Genomic DNA, 20,908 nt, shown 5'->3' with positions numbered 1-20,908 from the left:
CTAGAGAGGAGAGGACTCGAACCCCCAATCCATCGATCGGTGGACGCCCCACTCAATAAAAACAAGAATTAAGGGCTCTTATAATATACAATACAGTGAGAAAAATAAGTATTTGAACACCCTGCAATTTTGCAAGTTCTCCCACTTTGAAATGATGGGCGTGTTTGAAATTTTCATGGTGGGTGCTTGTCCACTGTGAGGGACAATCTAAAGAGAAAAAAAATCCAGAAATCACAGTGTATGATTTTTGTAACATTTTATTTGTATTATACTACTGCAAATAGGTATTTAGGTATCAATAATAGGTATAAAGAGAAAAAAAATCCAGAAATCACAGTGTATGATTTTTTTTTTTTTATTTCATTTTTTTATTTGCATTATACTAGTACTGCTGCAAATAGGTATTTGAACACCTGAAAAAAACAATGTTAATATTTGGTACAGTAGCCTTTGATTACAATTACAGAGGTCAAACGTTTTCTTTACTTTTCACCATGTTTGCACAGACTGCAGCAGGGATTTGCACACAGATCTTCTCTAGATCAACCAGGTTTCCAGGCTGTCACGGAGAAACACTGAGTTTGAGGTTCCTCCAAAGATTTTCTATTGGGCTTGGGTCTGGAGACTGGCTCGGCCCCTCAAGAATCTTAATATGTTTTTTACGAAGCCACTCCTTGGTAATTCTGGCTGTCAGCTTCAGGCCATTGTCATGTTGGAAGACCCAGTCAAGACCCATTTTCAATGCTCCACCTGAGAGAAGGAGGTTATTCCCCAAACTCTCAGAATAAATGTCCCTGGTCATCCTCTCCTTAATACAGTGCAGTCTAGTCCAATGTGCAGAAAAAAAAAAACAAAGCATGATGCTACCACCCTCATGCTTCACAGTAGGGATGGTGTTCTTGGAATAGTACTCGTTATTCTTCCTCCAAACACGGTTAGTGTGATTATGATCAAAAAGTTCTATTCTTCTCTCATCTGACCACAAAACTTGCTCCAATGACTCCTCTGCATCATCCAAATGGTCATAGGCAAACTTAAGACGGGCCTTGACATGTGCTGGTTTAAGCCATTTGATTTTAAACCACGACTTCTTAGTTTATTCCCAACAGTAACATTGGAAATGGTGGTCCCAGCTCCTTTCAGGTCATTGACTAGCTCCTCCTGCGTGGTTCTTGGCTCATTCCTCACCATTCCTAGGATAATTGAGACCCTACAAGGTAGATCTTGCATGGAGCCCCAGTCCTAGGGAGACTGACAGTCATGTTTTGCTTCTTCCATTTTCTAATAATTGCTCCAACAGTGGATTTCATATCAACAAGCTGCTTGGAAATTGCCCCGTAACACTTTCCAGCCTTGTAGAGGTCTACAATTCTGTCTCTGGTGTCTTTGGACAGCTCTTTGGTCTTTAATGCTAGTAATTGAAGTCTTCCAGATTGTATGGGGTGGACAGGTGTTTATATGCAGCTAACCGCCTCAAACAGGTCAAAAAGTCTGACTTAAAAGTCTACCTCCACTCAACTTATTCGTTGGACTTTTAAAGGTGACTAACAGGTCTTCGAGGCTCACAATTCTAGCTAATAGACAAGTGTTCAAATAATTTATTTGCAGCAGTATAATACAAATATATTGTTAAAAAAAACACAGTGATATCTGGATTTTCTTTTCTCTAGATTGTCTCTCACAGTGGACAAGCACCTACCATGAACATTCCAAACCCGCCCATCATTTCTAAGTGGGAGAACTTGCAAAATTGCAGTGTTCAAACACTTATTTTTCTCGCTGTAGAGGCACAAATTTTTTTTTTTAAATCTGACGTTTACCTGCACCTGAGGCTTGCGAAAAAAGGCATGCTTTCATTTCAACGTCTAATGTTACCATTTTCATCAAGAATCGTGTGGACTTGAACCTCTGAAAATATCACAACGATCTCCTATTACAGATGTAATAAACTATCCAGCTTTGTGTAAAGAGGGTAATGAATAGATCAATGATGAACAAGCTACATAAACATTGAACTAGTGGGCTGTCTTACAGGGTAACGATATCCGCGTTGGCAGCTTGCACCGCAATGCTCAGTGGGTCATAGCCCTGCTCGTCCACTTCAGTCTGCGACGCTCCTCTCTTCAGGAACAGACACACCTGACTGTATAACAACATACAAGTAATCACATCACATGAAGTAGCTCCAGCAACAAGGAGGTTAGCAGATCTCAAATGCATATCGTCATACCCAGTGTGTCTGAGGTAGGTAGCGTGATGCAGTGGGCCTCTTCCTCTCATGTCTCTCTGGTTCACATCAGCTCCATTCTGAAGCAGGAACTCACAAGCTATCAGCGAGCCCTGTTAGAGAAGAACAGAAAAGACAGAAAATAAAAAATAAAAAACAACAACATGTAACTAGCTATGATTATTCCCATTGTTACCAAAAGAAAAGGCCCACTCACCCCCATTACAGCCTGTATGAGTGGCGTTTTTCCATCGTCTTCCTCACTTGGAGCATGGACATCTGCGCCATGAGCCAGCGCCTCGGCCATGAGCGGCAAGTTGTGAAGACGGGAGGATCGGTGGAGCAGCGCGCCTGGGTGGAGCTCCCTGGGGTCCTCAGGGTCTGACGGTACTTCCTGTTCAATTTCTACCTCGCCACTCGAGGACTCCTCTGATTCCTCTTCTAGTGGACAATGACAGCGACAGAAAATTAATGGGGGGATTTCATCTATTTTTAAGGCATGTGGTATCATTCTAAAGCCCATTCAAATAACAATTTTACCTTCAGTTGATTTGCGAAAGCTATATATTCCATACACAACGTGATATAAATTTGTCTTTGGATCATGGCATTCTCAAACGGCTGGAAATGGGACTGTCTCTTTAAGAAACTCCGCCTCCTCCCCCCTCTCTCCCTGTCTCTACAAGGCTTACTTTTGTTTTCATAGTCCAGCCATTTCTGACGAAGCGTGCCATTCTTTGGATGTGTAAAAAGAGGAAAATCTCCTATGGGTCCAAAAACACATTTCCTCTTCAACACTTTGGAAAACTATTCGATTAAAAAAGCTGCCATGTGCGTTTTCCTGACCTTTTCTGCCCAAGCTGTAAGTGTTAGCAAAGTTGTAGCATTATCTGCAACTTGTCTTGATGGGGAGGAGAGGCGGAATGCGGGTGAGGTAGGGGAGTTGAGCAGTGCGGCATACATTAGAGGAGGTGCTTGGGGAAAGAGGCGGAGCTAGGTACCACCGAGCATTCAATGAGTTCTCAAACATAGGCGAATGGTTCAGAAAACCACCCTAATTGTGTTTGTAACCACGGATTGACCATATAGCACGATTAAAAGCTCAACAAAGTGGAATTTGCATGCCTCTTTAAAATGAGTTCAACAAATTGAAGAAGCATATGAGCAGTATGAGATGATTGATTGCTTAAGACAGTCTTTCGAGAATAGTATGATTGTACTGTGACATCGTGGCAGTCCTAAATGAGCATCTTCGGATTTTCGAGCAATTTTGACATATTTGTGGTTCCAAAAATTTCCCAAAACAATTCAACTGCAGTGAGACTGCAAAATCATAAAATTTTCCTTAGGGCTGGGACGTTCCGCTTTTGTCACGATCCGATCAGTATCCCAATACCTGTGTGGCGATCCGATACGTGTTGCGATACTTCAACTATGGCAACATATTACCTTTTAAAATTCACAAAAACACCGACGCATGTATCTCAGTTTAAATCACTAGATGCCATTTGACATTTATTCTTTTTTTTTTTTTTTTACATTGAACAGGGCATTGACTGTTGCAGCAACTGTTCCTGTGCAAAATAAAACAAAAACTATTTAAAACACTTCACATTTTAAAGAACATGTAAACAAAACTCAAATGTGCACTATAACAGCCATTTCTTTCATTCAACATTGTCTCTTGATTGGGTCTTTGCTAGCTGCAGTAGCACAGTGTTGCCCTCTAGTGGTTTGTTGTAGGGATGTATTTTTTCACCCGAGTCCTTGTCACCTGATTTTGAGAATCTGCCGATACAGAGTCCCGATCTGATACCGTAAAAAAATTGTTCAGAAAAAAAAAATAGTTTTAAACATGTTACTGTCCCACTGAATTATTTTTAAACAAGAATACGGTAGAAAAATACTTGTCTTTATAAAACGCTTCATTGAGTCAGTCAACTCAAATCCGCTTGCTGCTGAGAACACTTACACACACACAATGAGTTGCCACAGCACATTACCGCAAGTGTTTAAGAAGCTCAACGATGATTGACACATGCAGCGTCTTTCAAGGTAGCGCTCCCAGGCTTCTCTGGCAAAATCAAAGCTTCAATACTTGTCAATCATCGTTAACTTTAACACGCAAACTCCAGTGCACTGCGGACCAAGAAAAGCAGCAGAAGGGAGAGTGATTGGATCGGGACGGCTCTAGTTTGTTGGCTAATGGCCGGCGCTACGTTCGAAGTAACTGCAGTATCGATACTCAGAAAAAAGTATCAATGCTTGGTATTGGGACATAAAGGATCGCGACTTATTGCCAAATTATATTTTTCCCAGCTTTACTAAGGATGAAGGACATCTTGACACACCCTCAACCAACGTACCTTCTTCTGTGACGCTGTCCACTACAGAGCCAAACACTAGGATGTCGGTGCTGCCGTCAGTGCTTCCTCCCAGGCCGCTATCGCTGCTCAGACCTGCGGGGCCAAACCACGCCAAGCCACGGACACGTTAATTATAGGGCTGTCAAAATTATTGCGTTAACGGGCGTTAATTAATTTCTTAAATTAATCACGTTAAAATATTTGACGCAATTAACGCATGCACTGAATGACCCGTTCTCGCATTGCCTTAAATAGATTACAATGACGCCGTTTATGGACATTAAGAGTGAAGAGAATGCCACCGGCCGCTTGGGGGCAGCGCAGCGCCGTTCCATACCAATGTTATTCCTTCTAAACGTGGGAGAATTAGTAGTTGTGAGACGTTTATGCTGTTGCTTTGTGCTCCACACATATTTCTGTAAGTTTTCTTTCTTTTAGTGGCAATTATGTGTCTCTTGTTGTATTTTGGGTAAGATACAACAGAGATATATATTTTATAAAGGCGAGTGGACACAGGCGTTCTTTGGACCGCGCCGTTTATTGGCATACGCTTCGGCAACTCCTTCACAACAAACATAAGTATCATTTAGTGAAAGCACAACAAAAATAATATTCCTATCTCTCAAAAAAAAAAAAAATGTTCACAAAAAGAAAAGCACTTCAGTCTATAGTAATGAGGCCCTATTCTCACACAGTTAAACAACAATGCAAAATGAACTGGCATTCCATATCAATATACACGCAAAACTTACTCAGACTTTGATCATTCTATTCTTATTATTGTTATTTTTATTCTTATTATAATTATATTCTCTACTTTTGATTGAAAATTTTACAAATTTTATTAAAACGAAAACATGAAGAGGGGTTTTAATATAAAATTACTATAACTAGTAACTATAACATTTATCTTTTAAGAACTACAAGTCTTTCTATCCGTGGATCACTTTAACAGAAAGAATGTTAATAATGCCATTTGTGGATTTATTGTTATAATGAACAAATACAGTACTTATGTACAGTATGTTGTATGTATATATCCGTCTTGTGTCTTATCTTTCCATTCCAACAATAATTTACAGAAAAATATGGCATATTTTAGAGATGGTTTGAATTGCGATTAATTACGATTAATTAATTTTTAAGCTGTGATTAACTCGATTAAAAATTTTAATCATTTGACAGCCCTCGTTAATTATTACATAGGGTATCTCTCGTGCACATGCGCCATCTCTTGGAATTCCTTTTCAATGCTTTTACTTCTGCCATCAAGTAGAGTGACATGAAGAGACTTACTGCGAGGACCAGATCCTGTGTCAAAGTAGGAGAAGAGGGAGTCCAGCTCATCTGGGCAGAACAGGGAATCGCGGCGAAACTTGGCTGCAGCTGCTGCCAAAGATTCATAAGAGTAAAAGAGTCAGGTTGTTTCTGTAGCCACTAATCATCAACAGACAGTGCTCATTGCCCCACTGACCTGCCGAGAGATTTGCAGGTGAGGCGCTGCCAGGCTCATAGCGGCGGTATTTCCTGCGGGCTTTGTTGGGCGCCCGAACCGAGCTGTTGTGTCGCTGGCACTTCTTCACAGTCCACGGTCGGGACTTCCTTTCACCTTCCACCAACGCCTCACTCCCACTTATTTTCTTTAAGAAACGCTTCTCCACATATTTGGACTTTATCCACGACTCTTTCTCCTGTCTGGAGAAACAAAGCCACATTGGCGTTTTTTAGAATATTTCTCTTAAACATGAGGGAAGCGATGGCTACTGCAAGGTTCAAATACTAACCTCGTGCTGGACGGTCCAGGCTTTTTCACCCCGAGGTCTTCGCAGGCGCCCTCGTAAATTTGATTGATCACAGTATTCCCTAATTCACACATTAGCTGAACACGAGAACACGCGTTTATAGACTTGCACTGAAAGTTGGTACATTCTTGTTGAATTTTGTAAGTAGGATAAACAGAACACAACCACAAACAGACGAATACCATACCTTGAGTAACTCTGGCTCCCATGAGTCAAGAGTCAGTGAACGTACTTTAGAGCAATGAACTCCAAGACTCCTAAAAGTGAAGAATTTGAAGTTTCATGAGAAACATTTTTTTTGGTCACGTTATTCTTACAAGCTGTCACGATACATGTTTCTTCATCTCAGAATGTCTAAAAATTACACATTCATACTCATTTAGTATATCTCACAATCGGCAATAGGCGTGGGAATCTCTGGGTTCTTAACGATACAATACGATTTGCGATACAAGCTCACGATAACGATCTCACGATATGGCGATAGAACAATTATTGATACATTGGTCAGGAAATCATTCTACAACATAAAATACACATATTTTTGGTCACTTCCTGACATTCTGTTAATTTTGGGGAATATTTTGGGGGGCATTTCATGTTGATTTTGGTGAATACGGATCACTTCCTGTTAATTTTGGGTTACTGAACAGTGACCTGGGAATGTCCACGAATGAATAGGAAGCAAGGGCGTAGGTTTGCATAGGGACGGTAGGTACATAACCCTACCAACTTTTCAGAATGCTCAAATTCTCCCCCCAACTTTTAAGCAACCTTATATGCATTATATAATGAGTTCAGTTATATAGGTACTTTAGATTGTCTTCCCATATCTTGTATTGATAGAATTGTTTTCATTATGTTCAAGCTTACATGTAATGATAGAATTGTTTTCATTATGTTCAAACTTACATTTACCCCTTTTCACTTGCTGAATGTGCCAGTCCATTTAACCCCCCTCCACCCCTCCAAATTCATGTTTGATTGGCTGATGACTTGACCCACCCCCGACACACATGTGCACCCTCAGTCACACAGCCCCGACAGAAATACATGTCGACAACATGCCGCCTCCTCTGCCCCCTTCGAAGAGGAGGGATATTAGATTTTTTTCCGGCCAGCAGCAGCCACTGTAAGTAAATTAGAAGACGCCAATGTTGTGGAGGTGGGAAACACACCACTAATTTTGCTATCGAAAGTCTGACCTGCATCAGAGTTTGCATAACATTAAACTGTGTGAACTTGCTAATCTGCAAAACTCGAGTAGGAAGCTGCTTAGAGAGAAGTGTCCTTCAGTTTGTGTGTTTTTACTGTTTGAGTCTTTTTTTTTTTTTTTTTTATTATACTTTGGTGAAAAAAAGCATATATATATATATATATATATTAGAGCTGGGCGGTAAACCGAAAATTTACCGTCACCGAAATTCTTCACGATGACCGACGTAATTTTGACCACAGGCTAACGCTAGCGCCTAACGCTAGCGGCCGCTAGCGGCTAACGCTAGCGGCTAACGCTACAAATGAACGTGATGGAGTCGGATAGCGGCTCTAACCTTGTCGAAACGGCTGAACTTTATGAGTGGATTGGGCACGGACTGCATCTAGCAATTACTATGTCGCGTTATTTTGTATCTGACTGTGTGTGATTTCTCTGATAGCTTTTGTGATGGTAAAGCATTCAGCATAAAGCACAATCCAACGGTGAAACTTATAATATGACCGAGAAATGGCCCCAGCTATTTTTCTGTATGTGCTTAATTCTGTGTCATTATTGCTATCATAAAATCTAAAGTGTTTCATTTGCAGAAGATCAATATAGCTTTAATGTGTGTCTGTCTGTCTGTTTGGGAGTTCATGTATGCGTGCATTTATTAAAAAATGCACTGGGGGGAAAAAAAACCCTGAAACCATAAAGTAAACACTTGTATTGAATAATTATGTCACAGCAGCCATTAACAATAAATTGTCTTTTTGAAGTGTACTGTTCAAGCTGCAAGTCATTTGTGTTACAATGACATGTTTGCACAGGCAAATTGATTTTGACAATGTACATTGTTCAAGCCATACACGCTGTTATAAATGCTCATACTTGAATTCTTATTGTTTACAATACATTTTTATAAACTTAATGTTTAGACTGCATGTACAATTGTTAAATATACCAAATTGAATGCTGGTAACTAAATCAACAAGAAACTGTTCATCTGTATTTCATGCATTGATTCAGATTTTCAAATTATATAACAGTCCGCTTGGTCGACTTTATCGTCATTTATCGTTACCGAGGTAAATCTGCTCAATTTATCGTGATACGTGTTTAAGGCCATATCGCCCACCCCTAATATATATATATATATATATATATATATATACCCTCACCGGCCACTTTATTAGGTACACCATGCTAGTAATGGGTTGGACCCCCTTTTTCCTTCAGAACTGCCTCAATTCTTCATAGCATAGATTCAACAAGGTGCTTGAAGCATTCCTCAGAGAGTTTGGTCCATATTGACATGATGGCATCCCACATTTGGTGCAGATTTGTCGGCTGCACATACATGATGCGAATCTCCCGTTCCACCACATCCCAAAGATGCTCTATTGGATTGAGATCTGGTGACTGTGGAGGCCATTTGAGTACAGTGAACTCATTGTCATGTTCAAGAAACCAGTCTGAGATGATTCCAGCTTTATAACATGGCACATTATCCTGCTGAAAGTAGCCATCAGAAGTTGGGTACATTGTGGTCATAAAGGGATGGACATGGTCAGCAACAATACTCAGGTAGGCTGTGGCGTTCCAACGATGCTCAATTGGTACCAAGGGGCCCAAAGAGTGCCAAGAAAATATTCCCCACACCATTACACCACCACCACCAGCCTGAACCGTTGATACAAGGCAGGAGCGATCCATGCTTTCATGTTGTTGACGCCAAATTCTGACCCTACCATTCGAATGTCACAGCAGAAATCGAGACTCATCAGACCAGGCAACGTTTTTCCAATCTTCTATTGTCCAATTTCGATGAGCTTGTGCAAATTGTAGCCTCAGTTTCCTGTTCTTAGCTGAAAGGAGTGGCACCCGGCGTGGTCTTCTGCTGCTGTAGCCCATCTGCCTCAAAGTTCGACGTACTGTGCGTTCAGAGATGCTCTTCTGCCTACCTTGGTTGTAACGGGTGGTTATTTGAGTGACTGTTGCCTTTCTATCAGCTCGAACCAGTCTGGCCATTATCCTCTGACCTCTGGCATCAACAAGGCATTTCCGCCCACAGAACTGCCGCTCACTGGATATATTTTCTTTTTCGGCCCATTCTCTGTAAATCCTAGAGATGGTTGTGCGTGAAAATCCCAGTAGATCAGCAGTTTCTGAAATACTCAGACCAGCCCTTCTGGCACCAACAACCATTCCACGTTCAAAGTCACTCAAATCACCTTTCTTCCCCATACTGATGCTCGGTTTGACCTGCAGGAGATTGTCTTAAACCATGTCTACATGCCTAAATGCACTGAGTTGTCGCCATGTGATTGGCTGATTAGAAATTAAGTGTTAACGAGCAATTGGACAGTTCCTATTGGTTGGTTGGTTCCTATTACCTAGTATTTTTATCGCTTTACGTGAAATGCAACCTTAAGTGTTAAATAGGTACTTAATATCCTATCAAATGGATTGGAGACCCTTGAATTGGACTGGATTCAAATCATGATAGACTGTAATACGGATCTGTAAGTATCGTATTAGTGTCAAAGAAATCGATATCATATTGTCATGAAATTGCTGATTTTTTCCCCTTGTATCTATGACATATTTTTTCTTTTCATACAGACAGAAGAGTAAGGAAGTGAACCTGTGAATCCCCGAGCACTCGATGCACAGCAGCACTCCGAGGTTGATGGAGGCCCAGCATGGAGCACTCTGGCCACAGTCGCAACACAACTCGTTGCCCGGCAGGTTCTGCACCCTTTGGAGGAGGCCTTCGCCCCCTCCCCGAACCGCCCTATCCGCCCTCTCCCCCTTGTCTCTGGGCTCGCTGGCAGAGTCAATGCTGCTGGTGGAGGGCGAGGCTGTGCGATCCAAGCGCTACAGAGGCAGGGAATACAAAAACATAATTGCAGCAAAATAAAATGAGTGTCACTCCTGATAAATTACAAGGTGGCGCCTCGTCATACCTCAATGTAGTAGTTGTCGGCGATATCTTTATAAGCAGAAGCGATGCTTGCTTGGACCGCTTGGATCCACGCCTGCCTCAGCTTCTCTGACTCAGCCTGAAGCATACAGCTCCTGCAAAGTCATGGAAAACAACTTCATGTATTACACAACTGAATTTAAATGGTGTTATTTGTTTGACATGCTGACTTTAAGTTTCTGTCATTGGTGCAGTCTTTTCAAATTAATGACTTATTCATTAGTTGATTCAAAGAGGCTTTTGTTGCGCAAGTTAAGCTCGAGACAGACATGACATTAGTTCGTAACCCAGCATGAGATGAGTCAGCAACTGTAGATAACGCTTAGTTTAGCAGTGATGCATGGCACAAAATATCGTATGGCATCGAATTACTTGGGCGCCAGTTGAATGTCAGTTGGCTGTAATCGTATGTTTTTGGTAAAACGTTCTTAACGTGGAAAGTTCTTGGTTTTTTTGCCATTGAAAATGAAGTGGAAATTTTGGTCATAAGAAATGAATGGAAAGATGTATATGGGAATGGCATCCCATTAGAAATGAATAGGAGCGTTTTTGGAAAATTTTGGGGGAACCGTAGTTTTTGGAAAATTCTATTCATTCTTCAAACTTTTATGCCCCTTACCTTTCTGAAATTTTTGATGTATGATTTATATGAATTGGCCAAAAATTATTAGACACATTTTGAAAAAAAGTGTTTGTTTTTTTGTTTTGTTTTTTTGCATTACATGCAAAGCTACCATCAATGAACAGAACAGATTTACAGTAATGTTGGCATATATAACTACCTATATAAAATTAGATCACTAGCCTTCCTACTGTTGGAACCTTATTGATGTCATTTCATAAATCAACTCATTAGCTGCCACTGACGGTCACAGACGTCCAATCCATATTAACAGGTAAGAGCTGGCAGCAATCAAATGATGTCAATTTAGTGACAAACTAATTGAAATTCACAGAAGGATGAACAGCACTGCGGCACTGGAGTCGCAGTTTGCAGTCAATGACAGCAATTCGATCGTTGCCAATCTTCCCAGTCGAAAGGGATTGGTCATCTATCACCGTCAACGGCAGTGAAACATGATCACTAAAGGCCAGCCTTTCCAGTTAAAATTGGATTTAATGTCTAAAACTGTCAATGATAGTGGATGAGTTAAGCAACAAAATAGCTTCATAAATGATCATTTTTATGAAAAAGAAAAGATTGCTCAATTTATCAAATTGGATTTTTTTTTTTAGTAGACAAATTTATTGACGTGAAACAAAATACTGAAATTCTACAGTTTCCTATATTGACTTCAACATGTCAGGTTTAAACTCCTGAACTAATGCAGAAGCATTGCTTAAAGAGCTTAGCTCCATCTAGTGTTAGAGCTGAGAAGTACAAGAAAATGTAGGTTGAATTTAAGCTTCTTGTGCAGTCCATGTGATCAATGATATTTTCTAGGGATGTACTGAAAGCCAAATTCTTGCCCGAAACAAAAAAACGAATATTGGAAACACGGAAAAACCGAAAACCAAAAGGCCGAATAATACACATGTATAGACTTCTTTTTTTTTTTAATGATTTCATTATTTTATTTCACTATTTTCTGATTAATGCCCTATGCCTTTCTATTTTTATTTTATTTTTTAATTTTTTTAACAATCTAACGGAAATGAAATATGGTCCCTTCTCACAAGTACTCAGACCTCTTCCAAAATGTTCTCCAACCCCTGAGGCTCGAAACCCTTGGCAGGGTGCCTTCCTGAATTGAGCATTGAGCATTTTGTGGCAAACACTGAACGCGTCCTATTGCAGAGATGCCGGCGTCGCCGTGGCATTCTGTTTGGTGGGCTACACGGCCGATAAAACCTTGATAAATGCACTTTCTTGGAAATTTGGGTCACCCAAAAAATGGGTCTGACGCCTCGAGTTGCTAAGCTAAATGAGATCTCAATGTATGTTTGTGTGGAACTGTAGTTCACAACAACAAAAAACTATTCTGTTCTCGCCGAAAATAGTAACGCTATTTACAAGGCTATGACAATCTCTGGTACTCCTTAAATAAGATTCGCTGTTTCCTTGTGCAACAAGTGGAATTGATCGAGAGCCAGAAGAGCGGGCCGAGTTCTAGCGGCGACAAAACCGAGCGAAGTCCCTCCCGGACGAATTAAACGGCGACCAGGAGAGAGGGTGTGGAAGCCTCGGTAAAAATGTGACAAAAAGAGGAAGTGGTCATGCCGTAATATTTTTGTACTAAACCACAGCAAATGCACATGTATGCATTTAAATACTACTTTATTTGTATACTACTCACTTGATTAAACTCCAGACTACCCACACACGGGCTCAAATGCACTGTATGTATGTGACGTGGGACACGACGCAACGTTGTTTCTCGCCGTGTTTTGATGACATCATCAAAAAAGGACTATGGTTCTTCACAGTATTCGGTGGTAAACTTTCGGTCTTTTAACCGAAAACCGAAAATGTAATTTTAGCTATTTACGGCCGAATATCACATCTCTATTATTATCCAAATTTTCAGTTGGCCGCAGTTCGCCCGAGGGCTGTAGTTTGGACACCATAGACTACAGAATGATTTCTTGAACTATTTGAAAGCACTGAACGTATTTTAAAAAGTTTTAAACTACCGTATAACATGACTTGTGACTCATTTTAAAGTAAACTTATTTCTTCATTGGTTCACACTGTCCATAATTAGACTTACTTAGTGGGTGAAACCACCTCGAAACAGAACCGCCTCTCGTTATCTTCACACGGTTTGACTGAACACAGCCTCAGGTCCTCCACTACCACCGTCAAAGAGTCCTATCATTGAAAGAGAGGAGTTTCACTCATTTAGTGATGAAATAGAGCTGAAACTTGTCGTCATGTCAGTACGATTCCATTGCCGGGAAAGTCACATCAATGAATAAGATATACAGTAATGACAAAATCCAACTGTACCTTGAGTTTCTTTTGGTAGACCAGTTGGCTATTCTGTATGGAAAACCATCGCCTTACAGGAAAAGAGGACATAAAGTTAATTCATTTTCATCACTTTCTTATACAGTTGCATTTTGGCTATTAGGTAGTTATTACACATTACCTGTTCCAGGTCTTAAAAGCATTGCTGGCTCTCTTGAAGAGGTAACCCTCCATGACAACACCATTGGGGGCATCCACATTGAACTCCAGCTTGGGGTCATCATAGGAAAAGTCCTGTGGAGACATGTTTATTAAATTATTGCCCAAGTTCAGAATCATGCCCTGACTCATTTTTAATGAGTAGCTCAGATATTTGTGTTTGGAGGGGATAACATCCATTCTAGACAATTCAACGATGATTTGGAGAACAGATACGATCACAGTCTATGTCAAGACCAATTACTTGTTAATCATATGTTAAGAGACACGTTGGAACTGCATATTTTCTACAGTGGCTCCATTGTGACAGCTGCATGACTCAATGAGGAATTAACACTTAGTTCCGTCGGAGTTTCCATTGTACAGAGGTGAATGCGAGGCCATCTGTTCAACAGGTTACCTTTCCTCACCCTGCATTTTTATGTCTATTCACCCTCTAAAGGTCTGACAACACAAAGCTGCAATTCCACAGAGAGGGAATTAAATCCAGTGGCTACTACTCTAACGAGGTGGATGTAAAAAAGACAACCAGACAGATTAAAAAAAAAACATACAGCAGTCCCAAGTTCGGGTTTCCTTTTTGTTGGAAGGGCCTTTAGTTATACGAGTAAAAAGCATAATGATGATGACAAAAGAAGCTGCAACTAATGTGGCTGACATCTCAACCATTGTTCTCGGTACAGAGTACAGTTATGGTCAAAACTGTTCAACGCCCACTCCTATATAGTGTTATGACTAGAGTTTTTATAACATTTTAAAATGATGTCTGATAATATCGACATCGATTTTTCGTTAACGGTTTTGGGCCAAAATGCTTGTTGCCTTCAAAGTGAATGTAGAAGCCTTCTGCCTTTGTACAAGGGCTGGTCACAGCTTAGCACAGCTTGGGATGCCTGGGATATGTTATGTGAGCAATATCATTATTAAAGCATCCAGTTGGGCATCACAATACAACTAGAAACTGCAATTTCTGGAGAAATTACACCTGGTCTTTCCTGTGTGGCTATACAGATTGTAGCCCCGCCAAGGGCTATCAATAGAATGGACAAACATGCCCGTCAATGGCATTAAACAAATTAAATGCCATTAGAAATGAATGGGAAATTTTGACATCCATGGCCGTCAATGGCAGCACCCTTCATAGGCGTCAAGTGTATCGTGGAAGTTTGGGGGACACGTCCTATTGATATTTGGTCATTTCCTGTTGATTTGGGGACATTGTTTTGTTTTACCATTGAAAATGAATGGGAAAAATTTGGATGTCCATGGACGTCAATGGTATCGACTTACATAGGCGTCAATAGAATCCAAGCAAACTGGCATCAATATAATGAAAAAACATGATGAAATGCCATTGAAAATGAATTGGGAGTTTGGACGTCCATGGACGTCAATGGCATCACCCTACATAAGCGTCAATGGAAGCGGGGAAGTTTGGGGGACACGTCCTATCTGGTCATTTCCAGTTTATTTGGGGACATTGTTTTTTTTTGCCATTGAAAATGAATGGGAAAAAATTTGGACGTCCATGGCTGTCAATGGCCTCCAAGTACATTGGTATCAATAGAATGGACAAACATGCCAGTCAATGGCAATAAAGTAAATGCCATTAGAAATGAATGGGAAATTTGAACATCCAAGGCCGTCAATGGCAGCACCCTCAATAAGTGTCAATGGAAGCGGGGAGGTTTGGGGGACACGTCCTATTGATATCTGGTCATTTTCTGTTGATTTGGGGAAATTTTGTTTTTTCCTCATTGAAAATTAATGGGAAAAATTTTGGACATCCGTGGCTGTCAATGGCATCGACTTACATAGGCGTCAATGGAATCCGAGTACATTGGCATCAATACAATGGAGAAACATGCCAGTCAATGGCATTAAACAAAGTAAATGCCATGAGAAATGAATGGGAAATTTGGACGTCCATGGCCGTCAATGGGAGCACCCTCCATAAGCGTCAATGGAATCGGGGACATTTGGGGGACACGTCCTTTTGATATCTGGTCATTTTCAGTTGATTTGGGGAAATTTTGTTTTTTCCTCATTGAAAATGAATGGGAAAAATTTTGGACGTCCGTGGCCATCAATGGCATCGACATCCATACAGTCATTTGAATCCAAGTACATTGGCATCAATAGATTCGACATGCATGGCCGTCAATGGCATCAATCCAATGTAAATTCAATTTGAAATCCCAGTGTAAGTGAATGGGAAATGTTCTCATAAAAAACGAATGGGCAAGTTTTTGGGAAATTTCCGGAGGACCGTATATTTTTTCCAAATTGTGTTAATAACTTTTATGCCCCTCACCGTCCTGGACTTTTTGATGCCCAAATTGTGTGTTTTCGTCAAAAATTGAAGGACTAGAAACATTTTGAAACTTTTCTTTTTTTCCCATTAAAAATGAATGGGCAAGTTTTTGGCAAATTTCCGGGGGACAGTATATTTTTTCCAAATTGTGTTAATAACTTTTATGCCCCTCACCGTCCTGTAATTTTTTTTATTTTTGATGCCCAAATTGTGTCATTTGGTCAAAAATTGTACGACTAGATACATTTTGAAAATGGCTTTTTTTTTCCCCGGAAAATTGCCGTTTACGGGCGAACAGAAAATTTTTCAGGGCCGTTTGAAAAAAAGCCTGCGTCGCGCGAAAATTCCGGACGTGTCGATACTTGAACAGTGCCGATCGGTCAAGCGGTTCGGGCTGCGTGGCGTGCCGAAGGATTCCCATTCAAAAAAAACAACTAACATATACCTGGTATATGTTAGTTCAGGTAATTAGCCAAAATATGTTAACTCTACGACCGCATATACTGTATATGTATCTGTTTGATGTCGGTGTCGAATTTTTGGAGTTGGACAATATCGGGATATCAGTTATCAGTTAAAAAGTCATTATCAGAAAACTATGACAAGTCTGACTTTTTTTTGTTATTCATAAACTGATCAAATACTTAAGTATGTTACAGAGAAATGCATTTTTTTATTTTTCAAGTTTAAATTTGATCTGATTAGGGCTGCAACTAACGATTATTTTCACAATCGATTAATCGGACGATTAATTGAACAATTAATCATTTAATCAGATAAATGTCACTTTTTTCAATTACCTTCACAATTTACCTTTAGAACTGGTTTTAGGCATGTTGTTAGTAACAATGAAGACAAATGGATGACTATTTCCTTCAAAAATAGTATTTTATTACAGCTGCCTGACTTACTACAACTGTATAGATTATCAAATTCGTTAGCAACAAATTTATTAAATCAGTTTAACTGATTAGTTGTTGCGCCCTTATTAAGTGAATTGTTTTCCAAAGTAAAAGCACATTTTTGTTAATGTCCTACTTCTCAGTTGCATGTATGTTATAATTTCAAGAATTTAGACAAGTTTAACGTGAAGAAGGTCCTAAACGATTAATTGGTTCTCGCAATAGTTTTCGATTAATTTGCTAATCGATTAGTTGTCGATTAATCGTTGCACCTCTCGATCTGATTATGAGTAAGATTAACAAACGATGCAATACTAAAACACTATATTGCAGTTGGGGTTAAATAATTTTGAACGCAACTGTAGCTATTGTGAACATTACAAGGATTCAACATCAATGCAGCTAAATAAGTAAAATAACCCCTACACCGCATTAAGTTTTAATTTGAAGAGACTCATGAAGTAATTCAACAGCACATCAAATGACTTGAAAAGTAGAAAATGACTAGTTTACGGTTCACAAATAAGTTTGTCAAGAAGTTATTAACATGTACAGTATTTACATAATAAATTATAGTATGAAATTACTGTGATAACAGCTTGACTAAATTCAGTTTTGACAAGTTCTGTTCATGATAATGCATTTTCACAATGCAAAATTGAATATAACTGTAATAGAAGTGTGATTTTTAAATTTGTATTCTTATACTACTTTTCAAGTTAGCAAGAGCCTGTCCCATCTGACTTTAGGCGAGAGATGGGCTATGGTCACCGCCAATTTTCAGATTCGTCCATAGAGGATTTTTGTCAAATATATACATAACCAAAAAAATTTTGGTTTCACAGATTCACCACAAGCGTTGGTGAAGCAAATGTCAAACAAGAGCCATTCATTATACTTCTATTCACACTACAGCGAAAGCAAAAAACAACTTTCCTCACCAATGGATAGCTCAGCCGTCCAAGTATCTTCATCTTTACGACATTAACATCCAACAGCATTTTAAAAAACAGTTAAATCAACTCAAAATATTCATAAATAAATAATGATTACTAATGAGAATAAATGCGGGTGAGAAAAGAGCCACTCCACTGTATCCCGCAGGTGGTTAACAAGTGCATCCCTCATCCATTGAGACTCACAGCAACCCACTAGTGGCTTTCCTCCACTCGCACGCGTTGGTCTGCACACTGCCCCGGCGCGTGTAAGTGACGCGGGTGCTCATTTCCATACAGCTGTTCAGCCCTCGTGCCCCCGCGACCCGCCACGGCTGCCGGATCGAGGGGATCAAACATTTCATTGCTCGGCCGCCCCTCCCATTGTCAGGCCCGCGGCTACATCCTCACTTTTATGGAGGAGTTGGCTTTCCATCTGTCTGTGGATTTGACAACTGTTCCTGCCTAATCAAGCTGACATTATAGCTCCCCAGGACCGGCATGGAGTCCCCGCTTCCCACCTTAAATCAGCTGCTACCTGCAAAATGCAGCACAAAAGTGGCACCACAAGGCTTCTATGGACACATGTGACAGACTGTGATATAAAACAATTGTTTAATAAACAGAGGAAGGGGTCAAAATAGGTGTTTTGTTCACAAACCTCATTATTAAAATGCTTCTTTAGTCATTGTCTACCTAGTGTTTGTGAATGAAATAAAACAAACATTACATAAAGGGGAAAAAGTGCATTCAATTAACATGCTTTATCAAAATAATTACTAACGGGTTTGTACACTACCGTTCAAAAACCTTTGAACTATAGTGTACATAATAAAAAAATCCCATATGATACACTACGGTTCAAAAGTTTGGGGTCGCTTTGACCCCAAACTTTTGAATGGTAGTGTACAGGGAAAATATCAACTACATGCAGTGGGGTAAATAAGTATTCAGTCAACCACTAATTGTGCAAGTTATCCCACTTCAAAATATTAGAGAGGCCTGTAATTGTCAACATGGGTAAACCTCAACCATGAGAGACAGAATGTGGGAAAAAAAAAAAAATCACATTGTTTGATTTTTAAAGAATTTATTTGCAAATCATGGTGGAAAATAAGTATTTGGTCAATAGCAAAAGTTCATCTCAATACTTTGTTATGTACCCTTTGCTGGCAATAACAGAGGCCAAACGTTTTCCGTAACTCTTCACAAGCTTTTCACACACTGTTGCTGGTATTTTGGCCCATTCCTCCATGCAGATCTCCTCTAGAGCAGTGATGTTTTGGGGCTGTTGTTGGGCAACACGGGACTTTCAACTCCCTCCTCACCCCGTGGCGTCAAAATGATAACGAGAACGGTGAGCAAAAATCCCAGAACCACATGGGGGGACCTAGTGAATGACCTACAGAGAGCTGGGACCACTGTAACAAAGGCTACTATCAGTAACACAATGCACCGCCAGGGACTCAAATCCTGCACTGCCAGATGTGTCCCCCAGCTGAAGAAAGTACACGTCCAGGCCCATCTGCGGTTCACTACAGAGCATTTGGATGATCCAGAAGAGGACTGGAAGAATGTGGTATGGTCAGATGAAACCAAAAAAGAACTTTTTGGTAGAAACACAGGTTCTCGTGTTTGGCGGAAAAAGAATACTGAATTGCACCATACCCACTGTGAAGCATGGGGGTGGAGACATCATGCTTTGGGGCTGTTTCTCTGCAAACCAGGACGACTGATCTGTGTAAAGGAAAGAATGAATGGGGCCATGTATCGAGAGATTTTGAGAGAAAATCTCCTTCCATCAGCAAGGGCATTGAAGATGAGACATGGCTGGGTCTTCCAGCATTACAATGATCCCAAACACACAGCCAGGGCAACAAAGGAGTGGCTTCGTAAGAAGCATTTCAAGGTCCTGAAGTGGCCTAGCCACTCTCCAGATCTCAACCCCATAGAAAATCTGTGGAGGGAGTTGAAAGTCCGTGTTGCCCAACGACAGCCCCAAAACATCACTGCTCTAGAGGAGATCTGCATGGAGGAATGGGTCAAAATACTAGCAACAGTGTGTGAAAAGCCTGAGAAGAGTTACATGAAACGTTTGGCCTCCGTTGTTGCCAACAAAGGGTAGATAACAAAGTATAGAGATGAACTTTTGGTATTGACCAAGTACTTATTTTGCACCATGATTTGCAAATAAAGTCTTTAAAAATCAAACAATGTGATTTTGTTTTGTTTTTTCCACATTCTGTCTCTCATGGTTGAGGTTTGCCCATGTTGACAATTACAGGCCTTTCTAATATTTTCAAATGGGAGAACTTGCACAATTAGTGGTTGACTAAATACTTATTTGCCCCACTGTACATATTCCAAATTATGAAAAAAAAACAGACAAAAAATAACGGACATAAAATCTAATTATAATAGTTAGGCTAATTTTATAGCAGAATTGCAGAAGTCATTTTTTAAATTTACTGTCATAATAACAATGAAAAAAGGGCTGAAACATTTGTTTGTTTCAGTCTGTATAGACTCACAATAGTAATCCACAACAATTGGACTGAGGCAATTGAACTTTCTCTTTGTTAAATTTGCTTTATTATTTTTTACTCATTTTCAGATTAGGTAAAAAAAAAAAAAAACTATGCTATACACGTGTATTATTTTTCTTGCTGTAGGAAGTTGTGAAAAACCAATGTGGTAATTTGGCTACAAGTGACCCATAGACTCCGCCATCAGTTGACAGCTCCCACAGCCATTGCGCGACGCCTTCCCATAGGGGGCTGACCCAGGCAAACCACTGAGTTGACTTTCACTGTGATGAAGTCAAACACACGCAGCGTTGTAACGCCGGATTTATGTGGAAACACGACAAAGAGTTCACTGCATACAAGAGGGCAGGAGTGTCCCAAGAGTGATTTGGTTGAGGATTCAAGGTAATGATTATATTAAATAGCCCCATGCATGCACTTTGACACGTTGTGAAAATAATCAATGGATAAAATTTGTGTAACTTTGGCTTGAAATATTTACCTAAAATGAACGATAACTGCC

The 20,908-nt window shown here is 40.1% G+C and overlaps 1 protein-coding gene across 5 annotated transcripts in view; it reads right to left on the bottom strand.

Annotated features, from left to right (window-relative positions):
• Positions 1-20,908, bottom strand: part of acap3b (ArfGAP with coiled-coil, ankyrin repeat and PH domains 3b) — a 163,585-nt gene that overhangs the window by 8,133 nt on the left and 134,544 nt on the right. The window contains exons 11-23 of one of the 5 annotated variants that reach the window (XM_057845912.1): positions 13,672-13,784; positions 13,530-13,581; positions 13,291-13,391; positions 10,563-10,674; positions 10,241-10,473; positions 6,583-6,652; positions 6,378-6,472; positions 6,068-6,288; positions 5,890-5,982; positions 4,594-4,686; positions 2,445-2,668; positions 2,231-2,340; positions 2,033-2,143 (exon numbers count right to left, since the gene is read on the bottom strand). In XM_057845912.1, coding sequence (XP_057701895.1) covers positions 2,033-2,143; positions 2,231-2,340; positions 2,445-2,668; positions 4,594-4,686; positions 5,890-5,982; positions 6,068-6,288; positions 6,378-6,472; positions 6,583-6,652; positions 10,241-10,473; positions 10,563-10,674; positions 13,291-13,391; positions 13,530-13,581; positions 13,672-13,784 — 1,628 coding nt within the window. Of the gene's footprint in view, positions 1-2,032; positions 2,144-2,230; positions 2,341-2,444; positions 2,669-4,593; positions 4,696-5,889; positions 5,983-6,067; positions 6,289-6,377; positions 6,473-6,582; positions 6,653-10,240; positions 10,474-10,562; positions 10,675-13,290; positions 13,392-13,529; positions 13,582-13,671; positions 18,804-20,908 lie in introns of those variants that run through there. The other 4 variants (XM_057845911.1, XM_057845909.1, XM_057845910.1 and 1 more) reach the window with 4 other exon arrangements.

The sequence above is a fragment of the Corythoichthys intestinalis genome, chromosome 9, assembly GCF_030265065.1.
Source record: "Corythoichthys intestinalis isolate RoL2023-P3 chromosome 9, ASM3026506v1, whole genome shotgun sequence".
NCBI lineage: Eukaryota > Metazoa > Chordata > Actinopteri > Syngnathiformes > Syngnathidae > Corythoichthys > Corythoichthys intestinalis.
This window is presented reverse-complemented; position numbering and strand designations above follow the sequence as displayed.